Source organism: Elaeis guineensis, chromosome 4 (assembly GCF_000442705.2).
Source record: "Elaeis guineensis isolate ETL-2024a chromosome 4, EG11, whole genome shotgun sequence".
NCBI classification, from domain to species: domain Eukaryota; kingdom Viridiplantae; phylum Streptophyta; class Magnoliopsida; order Arecales; family Arecaceae; genus Elaeis; species Elaeis guineensis.
This window is the reverse complement of record NC_025996.2, coordinates 3404914-3424578: the sequence shown is the minus strand read 5'-3', so window position 1 is coordinate 3424578 and position 19665 is coordinate 3404914. Positions and strand designations below refer to the sequence as shown.

Here is a 19665-nt window from a genome sequence, read left to right as displayed (position 1 = left end):
TAGGAACCTCTTCAGCATTGAAATCCCAAACCAGGGCTCTCCTCCACGGGAAATCCACTCTCAAAAGCCCACAAGCCCTCAGTTCCCGGACTCTCTCCAACAACACATGCACGTGGTTTGGAATCGCCTGTGCCGGAAATAGAAGCCGAGTCATCACTGAGATCAGCCTACATCGTGCGGTTTGTCAGGTAAGCTCGACGCTCTCAACATCTCCTCCTTTGCTTCTCTCACCACCTTCGACACGGCTACCTCTTCGGTGCCATACCACCTGTTATTGGCACGCTCTCTTCTCTCACATCTCTCGATCTGTCTCACAATCTTCTCTCCGGCAACCTGCCACTTTCTTTTGCTAATCTTTCTCGTATCTCCGAAACCGACCTATCTCACAACAAATTCACCGGTGACATAACTGCATGCTTCTCTGCCAATTGGACAAAACTAAGCTCCTTCCAACTCCAATTCAACCATTTCACTTGAAGAATACCTTCTAAGATCCGCTCCCTGACAAATCTAAAGATCCTGCATCTGTACCGAAACCAGATATCTGGTTCCATACCTCCAGAAACTGGCAACATCAAGAGTCTAGTTAGTCTACACTTAGCCAAAAACAATCTCGCTGGTTCCATCCTTTCAGCCCTTGGTAACTTGACCAATCTAAGAACTCTTTACCTTTACCAAAACAAACTGTCCGGCCATATTCCCCGTGAACTAGGAATGCTTCATATAATAGAGCAATTGGGAGTTAATTGACAACCATCTGGCAGGTTCCATCCCTCCTAGATGTCCTGGATGTCTCTTCCAATCTGCTAGTTGGAGGGATACCAAGGGAGGTAAGTGGCATGAGCTCACATGCAACTTGAATTTGAGTAGTAACAGGCTACCTGGAATGATGTCCAACCTGGAAGTTCTTGATTTATTTGATAACCATCTAAGCAGCGCCAATACCTCAACAACTAGAGAACATCTCTAATTTGCATCCGTTGGATTTGAGTAAAAATGGATTGAATGAGAGCATTCCACCACAAATTGGTGAGATAGAAAGCTTAAAGAACTACTTGATTGGAGTCATAATTGCCTTGCAGGTGAGATACCATCACCACTAGCAAAGTTGACTAATTTAGTATCTTTGCGGGTGTCGCACAATAATTTATCTGGTGCCATACCTTCATCCATAGCAAGCACGATAAGTTTGGCATCCATAGATGTATCATACAATAGTCTAGAGGGCCCTCGTCCTCCAAGTAAATTATTTCAAAATGCTCCAGTGAAGTGCTTTGCCATTAACAAAAGCTTATGTCGCGTTGTGCGAGGTTTGCCACCTTGGGGCCCGATTATGGAGAATACTCATGATTCAAGGAAACCATTTCTTAAATGATTATTCTTCTATCATCTAGAGCACTCTGATTTGGCCCCGAAGCAATTATATCGACCATTATGATAGTGTGCAACCACGATCCAAACATCTGAACCTGATATTGTGGTTTCAGTGGTTAAAAGTCAATGTGAATCATTCAAGGGGCTAATATTAAACGGATGACACTAGAGCACTCTGATTTGACCCTAAAGCAATTATATCGATCATTACGATAGTGTGCAACCACGATCCAAACATCTGGACCTGATATAATGGTTTTAGTGGCTCAAAGTCAATATGAATCATTCAAGGGGACTAATATTAAACGGATGACACTAGAGCACTCTGATTTGACCTTAAAGCAATTATATCGATCATTATGATAGTGTGCAACCACGATCCAAACATCTGAACCAGATATTGTGGTTTTAGTGGCTAAAAGTCGATGTGAATCATTCAAAGGGGCTAATATTAAACGGATGACACTTACCCATCAAACAGTTAAATGTAAAGATCTAGATTTGTTTCTCATCTCTCCTTTTAATGTGAAATATTTATCACTTGATAGGTAGCCTACAGTCACATCACATTCAACGTACGTAACTAACTCTCGTGATCGCCATAGCAGATTAAGTGTTCAACAGTGATGGTTTTTTAACTCAACTTTCCCCTCCAAATTCTGTGTATTATTCTATACAAACAAGCAGGATGGAGTACTTGTAGGTGGCTACCATCCCATATGGGATTAAATAAACCTGTTCGGATGATTGGATTGTCTACGGGATTCATAGCTTCGCCCAGCAGCACAACCAGCAAAAAGGATTACAGATTTTCTTTTATTTGGGGCCATCTTCGGTAATTATGAATATAGGCTTAGCCTACCCTTTAATTCAATACTTTTGTTGGTTGTGCTGACCCATGAATCCTATAAAATTTTCAGCCCAATAATCCAAATAAGCTGTCAAGTGGTTGATTTAACTGGTTTCGTTGTCAGAAGGATAAGAAGATAAAGAATCCCCCACCAACTGCCGGTAGATGACTAGTCCAGGAGATGCTGATTAAAGCATAAGAGAAAATACAAAAACTAATCCCAAGGATTCCCTCAGAAGCAAGCGCCCATCATGGACATTTCGTGAATGCAGCATTTGGCTGTCAAACAATCTGAGCCTTTATCTGGTTCTAGCCAGAGATCAGCAAACTCCCAAAACAGGATTTTCCATTCTTTAGAGAGCAATTCTATGTGGATATATGTTGTAATAACTCTTTAGTAAGCTATCAAACTGAAGTGCTCCTTAACCAAAGAAGCATAAACTTAAGAAACAAATAACAAGCAACATAATACTTCGATGCCAACAATGTGTCATACACCAGTGCCAACAATGCAACTATAAACTGAAAGCAAACACAGAAAATATCATGAAAGAGAACAACACAGTCACGGATTTCTCAGTTACTCATACATTTACTTATCACCAACAGATAGTTCTTGGCGGTGGCAAGCATCCAGATTCCATCAGGCAAGCCTAATTTGAATTTCTTTGGAATTTCATTTGTTCAGGAAGGGGAAAAGAAAATCTTAGTCACCAATTTTTAGATAATTTTACGATTACACTGGTCTTCTTCCTAAAATAAAGAGAGATGCTCGATGCCAGCTTCTCGCTAACACCATTTGCAATCAGAGATGTATGAGTTCCGTTCCAAATCCTTGAATTCCTTTACAAAATCAGAGAAAACTCTATCTTATAGGCGAGACGAAGTTTATTGTTGGTGACGCAACTTACAGTCCCGAAGAGAAAACATCAATAGAGGAGCACTTCTATAATTAGATAATGGAGGGCAGACCAATCGCTCCCTAATAAAGAATCAACAAGATCTTGACAGTGTCATGAATTCGCGGTCACACGAATGTCGGTCGGTATAAAATTTGTTATACACGTGATGCAAATGGGATCCAAATTTGTTATGACGGTCACCAAAAATCAGAACAATTAACAACCATTATTTTGAAGTTTAAACGATGCCGTGAGCGAGATGCCATAACAAGGTGAAGCCACTCGGGAGAGTGTTTGATAATGATAATTTATTAAATGAAGCTCTATTATACCATGACGCGCACGATAATTTCAAGTGGAATTATTATTCGATGGATCTATAAGTGTGTGTGTGTGTCTATATATATAAGAGGAAAAAAATATTTGATGGATCATTATGATATAACTATGGTAGTGTTTAGATGATTCTAAATATAAAGAAGAGATTGTAATTGTAGGATTTTCTTTTCAAAATTGTATATATGGTCACATCCGGTTCTCAAATTAAATAAAAGTATATTCGAGCAAGACTAACAAGATAAATTTCTAAGATGGTTATCAGAGGAAGAATTAGCAATTAATATATTTTAAGTGACATTTTTAAAAAAATAAATCGCTGAATCTTAGTTAAAGGTTGAATAAACATTGAGAAATGAAAAAAAAAAAAAAAGCAGCAGCATATGAGAACACAAAGGAGAGAAAAATTGGAGGAATCTACGAAGGAGAAGAAAAAATAATCGTTAGTAGATAATATACATAACTAAAGCCACCCAAAATAATTTCTCTGATAAATAATATAAACTAGAAATATTCCTAATTTAATGAATTTTAATCCATTCAAGCTGTTATACACAGTAATTTGTCTTATAGGCTTGCTCATAACTCGTCCATGGTCCAACCATTGGTTAACGCCAACAAGCCTAACCGTCGCATTACCACTGCTAGTCGTTTTTTCACCACTGTTTTGCTGTCGGCCATCATCTGTTCGACCAAGTGGCTGACCGAGCTCAAGGAGCAGCTCACGGTCCAATTTCAGGCCACCAATTTACAGCTTAAACGTTCAAACCGAGAGCTTAGCCAAGCCAGACTAAAGTGTCATCAAGTCTTGCGTTTATGCATTGCTTGTACAAGCATTCTGAGTTCGTACTCCGAGTTAGTGGTCTTAGCTACCCTGCAGATGCGCGAAGACCATCATGCACCATGAGCATAGTTCTTGCATCGTATAGTATAATACTAACCCATGAAACACACTAGTCAATGCCGTGCTTCTTTTATCTCACTCCACAATTTCTAGATTTGATGTTTGCTCCACGTACATCTCTCATTCGTTCATGCTCACCTTCTCTTACGGGTCTTCTATTATTACAACTGATGGTATCCTGCAATATAAACAATTAGCTTTTCAAGTGAATATTCGATTCTGCGATTATTGAACCCAACTTAACCCGAGAGGTTGGCACATTTGCTTGGCGCTTTTTTTTTCTTTTCTTTTTCTTTTTTAATAAAAACAACCGCAGCCTTGCATAACTTGCAGCCTAGACTAGCTCGTGGATTCGGCTTCTTTTCGGGTCTATCATGGGCCAGCCACTTGCTGCCCAACGCATTAATTGGGCTATGCCTCAATGTACTTATTAATTTTAAAAAAAATTCAAACCAGCCTTTCAAATTTTCAAACCATCTCAAAATGGTCCTACAAACTCATCCAACCAATATCATTAGCCTGCTATTTCAAATGACCAAAATATCTTTACCCTCTTAGAGAGCTCTGAATGTCTTTTGCCCCGCTTAGCAGATGTAGCCTTGAGATCCATTCTTTGGTGAAAGGAGAAAGACTCTGATTGCCAACATGTGGTCAGATTCTAAATAATCGGACTATTTGTGGAGTAGATGATGAGGGCCGCTATGGCGAGTGGAGTGATGGGGCCTCCATCTAGGCTGCCCGGGCTACTTTTTCATTTGGAGAGAGATTTGTGTTTAAAGGTCGACTTATGGATAGGATCAGATATTTGATCGGAGATGGGCACTCAGTGGATGTGACTCAGAATGCCTGAATTTTGAGCATTCTCTCTCCCGTTGCTCAATCTTTTTCGGCAATGAGGTGGAGGACCGTACGAGGGTGTCTGACCTCATTATTGCTGACAGCTTAAGCTGGAGAGTACAGGAGATCATTCGGCTATTTGGGGGCCCATCGGTGAAGCAATCCTTGCCATCCCAATTTCGATGCACCTCAGTCGGGATTTGAGGGTCTCGAAATGTTCTTGCTACCTGAAGGTTCCCTTGAGGGACCTCTCTCAATTGTGTGGATCGGCACCGACTAGAAGGATCGAGACTGCTTAAATTTGGAAAGTGATCGCTCATCTTAGGATGAGGATTTTTCTCTGAAAACTTGCCTTGAACCGGCTTCCCACTCGGACACTTCTTTGGGATAGGGGCATGGAGATTCTGACTTTGTGTTCGATCTGTGGGATGGAGGAGGAGTCTGCGAAGTACGACATTCTGTGCTGTCCTAGGATGAGGGTCATCTAGAGACAGGCAGATGACTATCTGTGGGAGATAAGTACTGACCATGGCTGATTTTCTTCCTAGATTTCATCCATCATAGCTAAGCCTGCAAATGGATCGGATCGGACCAGATCTTGAGTGATCCCGACCCGACCCAATTTCTTGATCGAGTCTTGATATTGGACCCATACCCATCCCAATAAAAAATCGGATTGGGTCCATGGCCGAATTTATTGACCCATTGGATTATTCGGATCGGGTCGGATCCATATATAACCCGATCCCAATCCATGAAATACGGATCCGGTTCGAGTCTAATTTGGATCGGATCGGGTTACGGGTTTAAAAATCTACATAATGTGGAATTAGTGGTCACGTCGACAGCAAAATAGCATGGCCATGTCTATCTTTTATATAGATATTCTCTCCTCTCCTCCCCTCCCACATCTTCTCACTTCACCCATTGATAGTGGATATTGTATACCATCCCTAAGGCAATAGTAATGTACAACAGTAAACAAGTAATTGGATATTTTAATTATAAACAACTATTGGTATGTCTTTAGTTTACTTTGTATTTGTGGAAGGACTTTTAGAGAAATTCCGAGATTAGCTGTAAGAATGGTATTTTTTGTACAATGTATTAATGATCTTGTGGCAGTATGATAGTATTAAAAGTTTTTGTAAGAGATTTAAGAAAGAATTTGGGTGAGTCACTCTTTTGGCCCAAGCCCAATTCTTATTTGGGTAAGTCATTCTAACTGAGTTCGGATCTTATATTTGGATCCGATTCGGATCGGATCGGGTCGGGTCATATATCTTGAGATTCAAATTAACCCAAAAATCTTCATGGATCGGATTGGATCGGGTCGGATCCAAATTCAGAAAATCCAGACCCAACCCGAAAAGATGAACTGATCCAATTTTTGAACCCGACCCGGCTCCATGGGTCTTTTAAATGGATTCGGGTCGGGTCGGGTCTACGGATCAACCCGATCCATTTGTAGCCTTAGTCAGAGCATGACCGATAGGACGATCGTTGTTGGTGGTCGGATGGCTAATATCGTTTATCAGATTTGGCTGTCGAGGAACAGCATAATGTTTGATGGTGACGTAATTCCTGCTCGTTGGGTGTTGGAGAGAGCTATCTGTCTTGCTCTGGAGTATTGCCAGTTTGACACTACCATTTCGTCCCTTGATAATCCCATCCCTTGGAGCTCCCTGGCTGCCTCGACAGTGACCCATAGGATTCTACCATCTCTTAGGAGCCCCCATCCTTGAAATTTGTCAAGGTGAACTTTAATGGCAATATCAGGGATGAGAGAGGTGGTGCTAGCTTCATCATTCATGGCCCTGATGCTAGACTCCTAGCAGCCCATCTCTTTGAGCCTTCTTTCCCAAGTATGAAGCTTCATGCCGTCTGAGCAGATGTCATCTTTGCCAAGCAGAAGCTTCACGCGGAGAGGATCTACCTTGAGGGTAACTATGCTACCATCATCGCTTGGATCTAGGGAGGTGCAAGGCATCTTGAGGTTCATTCGCTTATTCGGGATGTCTGGACCTCTCTCTGCCAAGTTGATACGGTCAAAATTCAGCACGTTTATTGAAAAATAAATACTACAGTGGATTGAATGATGGTACATGTTGCGAAGCACTCTGATGACTGGATTTGGGGATAGGAAAAAAATTATCCATTAATCCTATGAGATTTTGTGTATCTTGATGTGCAGGACTGCTCTCGCAGCAGAATGGTGTGACCGCTCAGTTTGTATCAAAAAAAAAGAAAAAAAAAAGGAGAGAGAGAGAGAGAGAGGGGAAGAAAAGAAGAATAAGAGGAAAGAGAGAACAGGAGAGGGAAGAAGAAAAAAAAGGGCCAGATGGGTGTTGCCTGGCGTTGGTGGCGGTGCCTCGGCCATTGTGGCAAGGAGGGCTATGACAAAGCAGGAGAGAGAGAGAGAGAGAGAGAGAGAGGCTTTTTAAATAAAAAAAGAAGAAACAGATTTTCGATTAGTTCCAGCATCAAACATCAAAGGAATTGGCTTCATTCCATATCACACATCTGAACCTCCGGAAGAGATTGTTAAAAATTCAATCTAAGAGCTTGTTTGGATATTCCTATATGACTGAGCTTAAAATTTCATAGAAATCGGATCCATTGGCCCATCCATATTCTATTTTCTAAGAACTAATCCAAACCTAACCCAGATTTTATAGCCTTTGGCCTGTAGGAAAAGAAAGATCTATGGAGGTTCTTTTTTTTTCTTCCCATAGGATTAAAGATGGATGAAATTTGATGGATACAACGCCATATTTAAATGGATGGCCCAGTTCACTCCCAGTGGAATGGTCAAATATGCCCTAAATGAGAAGGCAAAGTAGACAAATATGGTGGGTTAAAAAGAGGATCAGAATCGAGATGCTCTTAACATTTTCCTTTTTCCCTGATAGTTGGATGCCCTTCAGCATGCCACCATGTGTTGCATCCTTCCACTTTTGTTGTCTAGTCCCCTTGGTGGACTTCGAGTCTAGATTGCAAAACCTCCTTCAGAGGGATATTACGAAGATAGCAAAAATTTTTATACATTCTGGGATAGAATATCGGGGTATTTTGAGAAAGATGTCACGTCCCGAACCCAACATCCGGGTCGGATACGTGATGGCCGCACACTCCTTAGAGCAAGCCCTACAGAATATGCAAGACCAAATTAAATCACTACAACCTTAACATCCATAACAATTAATTTCAACAATAATTCGTAAAATCTTACATAATTACAATTTAAATTTCTTCAATTCTCTGATCAAATACTATGACACTCTATTTATCCTTCTGTTCACCCGTAAATCCAAGCCATAGCCAATCATGAACGTCCTGTAACTCTGAGAAGAAAAGAAAAATAAAGGGGGGTGAGCTTTACAGCCCAGTAAAAATTCCCATATCACACCAATATAATAATATAATCTGAAAATAAAGATAAGCAATAACACATAAAAGTCGATATTCACTGTCCTGAATACTGCAAACATTTATAGATTATCTGTTTTATTAAAAGAGAATGTATTATCATATGTTAATAAGTGAAACAATTTTATTCAACGATTGTTTCATATCTTATCTTTCCATTTTCTTCTATTATCACATCATCTTTAATCCTTTTCTTTTTGGCTTTAGCTTTAGCTTTGGCTTTGGCTTTGGCTTTGGCTTTGGACTACCAGGATCATGCGACGATCTTTTATTCGGATCGATTTCTGTGATCTTCCTCGGATCGAAATATTCATGATCTTTCTCGGATCAAAGTGGCAATGATCTTTCTCGGATCAAATCATTCATGATCTTTCTCGAATCAGATTCTTCATGATCTTTCTCGGATCATATTATTCTTCCACACATAAGCCTGTGGGGGCTGTCCCAGGCATAAGCTCCTGGCAAGCTATTCCACATGACAAGACCAATCCAAACCATATTTCTCTTTCTTTTCATTTCAATGAAATTAAAATATTTGACTTCATTAATCAATTCAAATTTTGCAATATAATAAATATGTCATACCCATATAATCATGCCATCAATCGCTGATACATATGTATTGATATAACATACTCATGCTCAAAATCACATAAATAAATAACAGTGTCTCAGATATAACAAATTCATCGATTTCAAATCCAACGTTGCAAAATTAAAGAGATAAAACCAACGGTAAAATAACATATTTAATAATGATCATGTACAGAGATTCTTACTTTTATCGGTGACTGATCCAAGCACAAAAATCAATGTTCTTCTTTGATTTATGAATTCTTTAACAAAATATTTCACTCGATATCATTTGCAGACAATCATCTCTTCATAACCCTGATCAAATATAAAGATCATATATAAAGAAAATTACCGATAATCGATCCTAATAACACAGATCGAGGACCTCTCTTAGGATCAATCAAAATTAAGATTTATCTAAGTATCTAGATCCTCCACTGATCCATAAGACTTTTAGAGAGAGAAAATCCATGAAGAGAGAAAAAATTCTAGAGAGAGAAAGTAGAGAGAGAAAGTGGAGAGAGAAATCTTCATATTCTTCCGATGAGGCAATCATGGTCAAGATTATCAGAGGTCTTATCAGGGTGACTTAATATAAATCAAGTGTTACAAATTTCAAATAGAATCGGACTGGAATCAGATCTACCACACGAATTTCGGAGCAATCTCGGATCATCTTATTTTCATCTCAATTTTATTCTAGGGTCCATGATGAAATCAGAGAGAGAGAAAGACACTAGAGAGATAAAATCCATAAAGAGAGAGAAAATAGAGAGAGAATCTAGAGAGAGAAAATGTAGAGAGAAGGTAGATAGAGGAGAGAGAGAAAATTTTTCTCTCTTCTTCTTCTTTTATTTTATTTTATTTTTATTTTTCTCTTTCTTTTTTTTTTTTTTTTTTAGTGGGCTGTGGCTGATTCTGGGCCCAATTTGGGTCGGGGTGTTACAAAATATGAAAGTTCTCATCGAAGTTATCTCTACACCACACATATATAGCTTTTAGGATTAGGATTTAGAATTTTGGATCCATGAACTACTTTAGATATAGAATATTAGTTTTAAATTTGAAAAATCTTTGGATAATTGAAAATTTTAACTTAGAAAAAAAAAGAGGAAAACTTGCATTTCGATAATTCTAGAAAGAAATATTTTCAAGATAAGATCGTGCAAGAAAGAAGCGATCGAGAGATGTATGAGAGAAGAGGGCATTATCTCCTTCATAGTGGGGCCCAAGTAAGATTCCCCATTGGATTCAAACAGTGGCGACAGATGCCAACAAAATTTGCATTAATATATTTTTTACAATCTATGTTATTATCAATTGGACGTTCTTCTTGGCAATCATTTACTTTCTCATCAGGAAAAAGCAATCATTTACCCGGATAGATACTTGGGTCACCTGTGAGTCACCCTCTCCAGAGCAGATGGGAAAGGATTAGGATTGTATCTTTCATGTGAAAGAATGATTAATCTTCTTTTACGACCTCAATTATTGGATCGTTGTACACAAATTTCAAAATGTAACGATTCTCTTTCTTCTATCTGTAGCATAGATCATGAAGTTGATATCATACATTGAAAATTATGTAAAGTATGATCCAATGATAGAGGTCATAAAAGAAGATCAAGCATTTTTTTGCGTAAAAAATACAATCTGAACCCAACGGAAAGCAGTGGACTTTTTTTTTTGTTAGTACATGGGTTCCAATGAACGAAAGAAGAAATAGTAGCCCAAAGAGAACTAACACCAAGCCCAAAAAGTGTTACATCCCTTTGCAGAATATACAACAGGAAAGCAGTGGACTTTAGTCCAAACTCATGACAAAGATATTATCAAGACATTGATCAATTGGTGGGTGGGTGGCTGGGTGGGAGAGAGAGGGGGTGGAAAAATTCTTTTCCCCTTTGGAACCTAGACTTTGGCCTATATTGGCGAGAACAAACGGCCTTTCCTAATGATATTGGAACTTGGAGCAGCTTGCAGGAGGAATGCGGGCCTGCTGGAGAGCGACGGATACAGACTGCAAGCTGACTCTTAGATTTCCTACGTCGCCCGGCTTTATGGCGTGACCCTTCTTGACCCAAAACGTGTTGCAATGAAAGCCACGTGGAACCGCTTCAATTTATGAGCCCACCGTACCCGAGTCACGCCTCAGCAGATATTCCTTCCCTGTAAAGCCTCCTCCAGCTCAATATTATAGGGAAAATTTTTGTACACCGCCTGCGGTGCGGAAAATTGGACGTGGAGCGCAAAGTTTTATTTGATTGGGTTATATAATTATTATTTTTAATATCTATTTAATATTATAATTTTATTATTTTATTTAAAATTTTAAATGATGAAAATATTTATTTTTTAAAAAAAATTATGATTTCATATGTAAATATTATGGCATCCTACGTTGAAATTATGACTTTCTGCACAGAATGTCATAATTTTTTCACATGATGTCATAAAAAGAGAAGGACATTTTCATCATTGAAGGATAGTTCTATTTTTTTGTTTGAAATTTTGAATGATGAAGATGTCCTTTTTCTTTTGAAAAAATTATGGTATTCTATGCCGATATTATAGTATCCTGCTTTGAAATTATGACTGTCGTAATTTTTTCACATGATGTCATAATATTAGCATAGGATGTCATAATTTTTTCGAAAGAAAAGAGATATTTTCGTCGTTCAAAATTTCAAACAAAAAATAGAACTGTGAATATTAAATGCACGTTGAAAAGCGATAGCTACGTGGCCCAATAAGACAAAACGGTATGCTCCACATTGGATTTTCTACACCGTGGTGTACAAAAAATTTCTCCAATATTATAATAATACAATGGGTGGATGGTTAGCCCAAACTCTAGGGATAATCAAAGCCTTCCGTTGGTCCATACTCAAAACCCAAATACTTTCTAACCAATATTCATTATAAAAATACACTATGCTTAATTTCAGATATACACTAACTTTCCCTATAAAAATAAATTTACGGAAAATATCAATAGGCCACTGTATAAAATAGCAGTACAAAAGAAGAACCTCGCTCCACTGACTGCTACAAGGCCCTAGATTTCTAATCAGATGATGGGCTGCTAGACATTTCCATAAGCACTCGATAATTGCAGAGGATTTTTTATTTTTCTATTTTTTTATGATGATAAGAGAGGCAAAAAAAAGCCACACGACCATTAGAGATAAGGAAGGAATCCTCAAAGTCCTTTACCTCAAAACAAAACAAGAGTAACCACTGAAAGGGAGAAGAAAAAGATGTTGTCACCAATTCTAATCTAATAAATGATGGCCTGTTTGATTTTTTTTTTCCTAATCTAATAGTGTCTAAAATTTGGCTAATTATTCTTCTGTTTGACTTTTCCATGACCAATCGATTATCAGGGAGAGGGCTTCTTTTTTTTTTTTTTTTTTTTTTTTGATGATAAGGGAGGCAAAAGAAGCCACCCGACCATAACGATAAGGGAGGAATCTTCAAAATTCTTTACCCCAAAACAAAACATGAGTAATCATAGAAAGGGAGAGGAAAAGGATGCGGTTGTCACCAGTTGGTCTCTTATCTCTTCAGAGTCAGAGAAGTAGCCGGCCACTAATGACGGCAGACTTTGTAATAGATTGATTTGGGCTGGTGTTCAGGTCATCTAGCATTACTCAAAAAATATTTTTACTTAGTTACGTTTTTTTGTGTGAGCAGTCCATATGCAAAATTGGATGGTTGGGGGTTCCATTTCATAGCAAAGGACAGTGCCATGTAAAGATAGCAGACCAAAATGGTGTAAAACTAGACCCAAGATGTGGGGCTAAAAATGGCTTGGGTTGAAGCAAACCCATAGAACTGTTTGGCTCATCCTGGATCAGCATTCCATCGAGATAAATTCTGCCCAACTTGGTCCATCCTAGAAATATCCAATTGAACCAAAAGAAAAAAATTTATTGAGTTTTCGTCCTTCCTCGTCATGAGGGCCGTAGACACTTGTGATGATGCACCGCTCGTTATTTGGACGTAAATGGAAGTCAGTGCTGATTGAGAATCTGCCAAAGTGAAAGGGTTTGCCATCGGTCTTGCTTTGATCCCATGCAGTGAGCAGACCACCACGAGATCCGACTGCGTTGGAAACTTGGAACGCGTCAAACTTTGTACCACAAATCAAGTTCACTAGTTTGGTGTTAACCAGATCAAGTTTGGTTTCTTGTAAGCAAACCACTTCACAACTAATGCTTGAAATGATACTTTTCACCAAACGACGTTTAGATGGGAGCCCAACTCCTCTTACATTCCAAAATAGATCTGCATTCAAGCTGAGTGAAAACACATAGCCAACCTAACGAAAGATACAGAGAGAAACTAGCTTCCCTCGCTAATAACCCAATTATGAAGGGAACCAAGAGAGAGAGTGGCAAAAGCCTGCCAAACACAAAAGAAAAAAATTTATTGAGAGCAAATGACCATATAGTTGATCTGACACATAAACGAGACCTGGTCTAATTATTACTTGGACCAGGTCTGAGTGGATCACCCGAGATACCACGGTGGATAACATGCCACGTTATCCTTATATTTCACCAATTCCCGATTGCGAGTTATCCACCTTGAGATTTGTCATGGTCCACTTGACCTGGTCCATGCAATAATTTCTCCGAGACCTGACCCAAAGCAACCTGTCTTCCAATTGAATAAGTTGTGACCTTTTCATCTGAACTTCTTATCAGATTACAATTCAATAAACCTGGAGGGTAACCTGGTCGCCCTCTCCTCCCCATCGTGGGTGACTCTCTCCATCATGGGTGACCGGCGACTCCCTTCATCACAGGTAACTGGCGACTCCCTCCATCAAGGGCGACTCTCTGAATGATGGATGACTTTGTCAATCACCCTCCGGCTCCGCTGGCTGCTATAAGCCTCTGGCTCCGTTGGCGCAGGGAGTATTTCCTCCTTTTTTTTTTTTTTTTTTTTTTTCTGGGTGTTGGGGGCGCCGGGGGTGATAAGGGAGGCAAAACAAGCCACCCGGCTCTAACGATGGGAGGAATCTTCAAAATTCTTTACCCCAAAACAAAACATGAGAAATCATAGAAAGGGAGAGGAAAAGGATGCGGTTGTCACCCGTCGGTCTCTATCTCTGAAGAGTCAGAGAAGAAGCCGGCCACTAATGACACCAGACTTTGTAACAAATTGATTCTGGGCTGGTGTCAGGTCATCTGGCATTACTCAAAAAAAGATTTTAGACTGGAAATCTGTTCTGCGAGAATTACATGATTTCAATCATGCAAATGTTGCTTGTCTTATAAATATGTTTTGCATACCTAGTCATTGATCCTTTTTGCATATGTAAATAATTTTTTAAATTCAATTTTCAAATCAGCTTAGTTACATCCTTTTGTTTGAGCAGTCCATATACAAAATTGGATGGTTAGGTGTTTCCTTATAATCAGCAATACCTGTCGTACTGGTGAATGGTATCTAATCAGAAGGAAATACTTGCAGAAGTAAGAGCGGCTAAAGAAAAGTAACCAGTGGAGCGGCTAAAGAAAGGGGAGAAAAGTATGGGACTGCTAAAATCAATATCGGAGGGTAATTTCATCGCCGCACCTCCCCTGTGCTCCCCATCTAACCACCAACTCACCGTTAACTGCACCCCCACCCTCCTTACATGAAACAAAATGGACATCAATTATCGAACAGCCAGAAGGACGTGAAAGAGGGCCATGGTGGGTGCATTGTTTTGGCCTTTTTTGAGATGAAAGATGAAAGACTACGAGAGTCAAAGGAATACATTAATTTATTTCTCAATCATGGGCGACTTTCTTAATCATAGGCGGCTCATGGCCGGTGAAAGAATTACTAATGACCATATAGAAACAGGATTAGAACTCCAAGTGGATCGAACCGGCCTTCTTCCGATCCAGAACTAGTAATCCAGCCAGTTCATTCCGAACGCACTCTCCCCGGGTCTATAAATAAGGTGCTCGAATCCCCATCTCGGTACCAACCAATCAGCAGAACCAAAAACCACTGAGCACCTAGAGAGCCATGTTAACTATGGATCCTAGTCGTAGGCCTCCTTCCCAATACAAATCCCTCTCTCCGTATCTTCTTCTGTCCACTGCCCTCTTCCTGCTATCCTTCTTCCTAATTCTTCACTACTCATCAGCAATGGTAGTTGCTTCTTCAACCGTTGAATCCCAAGCGAGAGTTCTGCTCCACTGGAAATCCACCCTTCCAAAATCACATGCCCAACAACTCAGTTCTTGGTCTCTCTCCAACCATACTTGCATGTGGTATGGTATCACCTGCACGGAGATTAATGGAGGCCCACCTGTGATCACTGCCATCAGCCTACCTCGTGCGGGCTTGGTAGGTAAGCTCGATAGCCTCAACTTCTCCGCCCTCCCATCTCTCACTCTCCTCCACCTCCGACGCAACTACTTCTTTGGAACAATCCCGCCCAGCATCAGCACGCTTTCCGCTCTCACCTCCCTCGATCTCTCCCATAATCACCTTTCCGGCAATCTGTCCATCGCTTTTGCTCGCCTTTCTAACCTGACTGAGATCGATCTCTCCTCGAACAAATTCACAGGCGCACTGCCTCCAGAGATTGGTCAGCTCAAGAGTCTACATGCACTTCGTTTATCCCAAAACAATCTCGCTGGACCCATCCCTCCGACCCTTGGTAACTTGACCAACCTAAGATTCTTTTACCTTTATCGGAACCAATTCTCTGGTAATATTCCCCATGAACTAGGCAATCTAGTTAACCTCTTGGATCTAGTAATCTCATACAATAATTTAACAGATTTCATCCCTTCCAGTTTAGGAAATCTCATCAAACTCAAGACCTTATACCTTGGTGTAAATAATTTATCTGGCACCATCCCTTATGAATTAGGCAACCTAGTGAACTTAAGTGATCTAGGTGTCGCAGAAAATCAACTATCAGGCTCCATTCCTTCCATCCTTGGTAACCTAACCAACCTAAGATCGCTCCACCTTCACAGCAACCTATTCTCTGGTAATATTCCCCATGAACTAGGCAATCTAGTTAACCTCTTGGATCTAGTAATCTCATACAATAATTTAACAGATTTCCTCCCTTCCAGTTTAGGAAATCTCATCAAACTCAAGACCTTGTACCTTGGCGTAAATAATTTATCTGGCACCATCCCTCATGAATTAGGCAACCTAGTGAACTTACGTAATCTAGGAATCTCAAAAAATCAACTCTCAGGTTCCATCCCTTCCACTTTGGGAAATCTCACCATGCTTGACACCTTGTACCTCTTCACCAATCATTTATCAGGCACTATCCCTCATGAATTAGGCAATCTAGTGAACTTACGTAATCTATTAATCTCAAAAAATCAACTCTCAGGTTCCATCCCTTCTACTTTAGGAAATATCACCAATTTAATTGAATTTAATGCTTTGAACAACCAATTGTCAGGCTCTTTGTCCCAAGAATTGGGTAATCACACCAACTTGGTTTTCCTAGACATGTCTGATAACAATTTATCTGGTTACTTACCTTCACAAATTTGTAAAGGAGGTGTGCTTCAACATCTTGTTGTGGCAAACAACTATTTTAAGGGCCCCATTCCATCAAGTTTGAAAAACTGCTCCAGCTTATTTAGAGTTCGCCTTGACGGAAATAAGCTTAATGGAAATATCTCTGAAGCTTTTGGGATATATCCCAAACTAGACTACATTGACATGAGCTACAACCAATTATATGGTCAGATCTCTCCAAATTGGGCATATTGTCCAAATTTGACAAAATTTAGGATTTCAGAAAATCTACTTACTGGGAAGATACCCTCCGAATTGGGAAAGTTGCTTCAACTAAGAGTTCTAGACCTTTCTTCAAATCAACTTACAGGAGATATACCAAAAGAGTTAGGTACTATGAGCTTATTGTTCAACTTGACCTTGAGTGATAACAAAATATCTGGAGTAATTCCCTCGGAGTTTGGAAATTTGTCCAATCTGGAAATTCTTGATTTATCTAACAATGACATCAGTGGCCCAATACCACCACAATTAAAGGGTTGCATTAAACTGCGCATGTTGAATTTGAGAAAAAATAAATTTGATGGAATAATTCCATCTCAAATTGGAGAGTTTAAAGGATTGCAGGATTTACTTGACTTGAGCCATAATTTATTTGGAGGAGAGATACCACCACAATTAGCAAGTTTGACATATTTAGAGTCTCTAAACTTATCCCACAATAATCTATCAGGTGCCATTCCTTCATCTTTTGGAAGCATGTTGAGTTTGTCGTCAATTGATGTATCGTACAATAATTTGGAAGGCCCAGTCCCAAAAAGCAAATTGTTTCAAAATGCTCAAGCAGAATGGTTTATCCATAACAAAGGTTTATGTGGTGAAGTGCCAAGTTTGCCTTCTTGTGGATCAACAACTGTAAGCATTCGGCATTCAACTAAAAACCATATTATACTCTTTGCTATCACTCCTATATTAGGCAGCTTGGTTCTTTTAGGTATGTTTGCTATCATCATTGCAGCTCTTTGTAGGAGAGGAAAATCTGCAAAGCAAACAGATAATTATGTTATTATTGGTGATATATTTTCGATATTGAATTTTGATGGAAGAGTTGCCTATGACTACATCATTGATGCATCTGAAAATTTTGATGAGAAATATTGCATTGGAGGTGGAACATATGGCAAAGTTTATAAAGTAGAACTTCCAATGAAACAAGTGGTGGCTGTTAAAAAACTTCATCCAATGGAAGAAGTGTTTGACGAGAAAAGTTTTAAGAGCGAGATTCAAGCATTAATCAGAATTCGTCATCGCAACATTGTGAAACTTCATGGGTTTTGCTCAAATCCAGATTGTAAATTTCTTATATATCAGTACATCGAGAAGGAAAGTTTAGCTAGCAACCTTCGCAGTCAAGAAACAGTAGAGGATTTGAATTGGGAGAGAAGAGTTCGTATTATCAAAGATGTGGCTCATGCTTTATCATATATGCACCATGATTGTAATCCATCCATAGTGCATCGAGATATTTCAAGTAATAATATCCTATTAGACTCTGATTTCAAAGCCTATCTTTCGGACTTCGGCACTGCAAGAATTTTAAGATCTGATTTATCAAATTGGAGCATGCTAGCAGGCACAATTGGATATACTGCCCCAGGTAAGTCATGCTTCCAATTTCTCCTTATTATTTTAGTAATTCTATTTGTAGGTTATATGTCTCATACTTTGCATTATTTTTCTATTTCAATGTCTTACATAGCTTACCATCCATTTGAAAATAGGATTAGTATCTTATATCTTTCATTTATGAATCTATCTATACCAAAACTTGGATATTTAAATAAAAACAAGTGCCTATAGATAATTAATTTTTTTAATGACAATTATATTATTTAACTAGTAATCATTTTAGGAAAGTAAAAGAAATAAAAACCACTACCATGCATAAACTTCAATTCATCTATAATAACATTTATTTTACAAATATCAAATTATTTCCAAAAATTAATATATAACTTAAGCCAAAAATTGCATTTGATAAGTGGCAGCAAGATTTTGGCATTTTTGTCAAGTTTCAAAAAATTATTGAAATTGGAAACAAAAATAATATTCATTTCTTTACATTTTTGCAGAGCTTTCATACACAACAAAGGCGAATGAGAAATGTGATGTATATAGCTTTGGCATAATAATATTAGAAATAATAATGGGAAAGCATCCGCGTGATCTTATCTCCTCTCTATCATCATCAGACATCCAGCAGATGTTATTCATTGATGTGTTAGATCAACGTATCTCACCTCCTACAGCTTATATGGTAAAAGAAGTACTGTTGTTGGCTATTATAGCATTTTTATGCATCCATGGTACACCACAAGCACGACCAACCATGCAAAGGGTATCTCATTTATTCATAAGTGGCAGCATTCCAACTATTCACGAGCCATTCAATTCAATTAAATTACATCAATTAGTGGAGTTTTCAATATAGATGTAGTGCTTAAAAGCTACAAAAATATGATGTAGCTCTTTCATGTCACATGGTATAAGTTTTTGTAACTCTATTATGTTTTTACCTTCTAGAGATACCATCATATGAACCTCCACATTATTGTTCTCATTCTCTATTCTTTTCAACAAATTTGAGGGAAGTGTCTCACTTCCTCCATTTTTGCACCAAAAAAAAAAAAACTTTACTTTTCTTTTATGTGTAGTGTCGCCACTTTATAGGTGGCCTATAATGTCATGATCCAAGTTATATTTTCCAATGGAATGATTTTTTTGATGGATCAATGAGTATTAAAAAGAGAGGGGAAACACAAAAGACTATGATGGATCACTGTGATATAACCATGGCAACATTCAAAAATTCTAAATACAAAGGAGGCTTCTTTTTAGAATTGTATGCATAGTCATAGCTAGTTGTCAAATTGACAAAAGCATGATCGAGCAAG

General features: G+C 38.8%; 1 protein-coding gene across 2 annotated transcripts; it reads left to right on the top strand.

Annotated features, from left to right (window-relative positions):
* The first annotated feature begins 15142 nt into the window (after nucleotides 1-15142).
* Nucleotides 15143-19331, top strand: LOC140857059 (uncharacterized). Of its 2 annotated transcripts, none has more exons than XM_073255317.1 (2): nucleotides 15143-18368; nucleotides 18964-19331. In XM_073255317.1, exons 1-2 carry the CDS (start codon nucleotides 15239-15241, stop codon nucleotides 19200-19202), a joined length of 3369 nt encoding a protein of 1122 aa, XP_073111418.1. In that variant the 5' UTR covers nucleotides 15143-15238; the 3' UTR covers nucleotides 19203-19331. The 2 variants fall into 2 exon arrangements, with proteins under 2 accessions (XP_073111418.1, XP_073111417.1); XM_073255316.1 differs by having other exon boundaries at nucleotides 15144-18368; nucleotides 18844-19331.
* The last annotated feature ends 334 nt before the right edge of the window (nucleotides 19332-19665 follow it).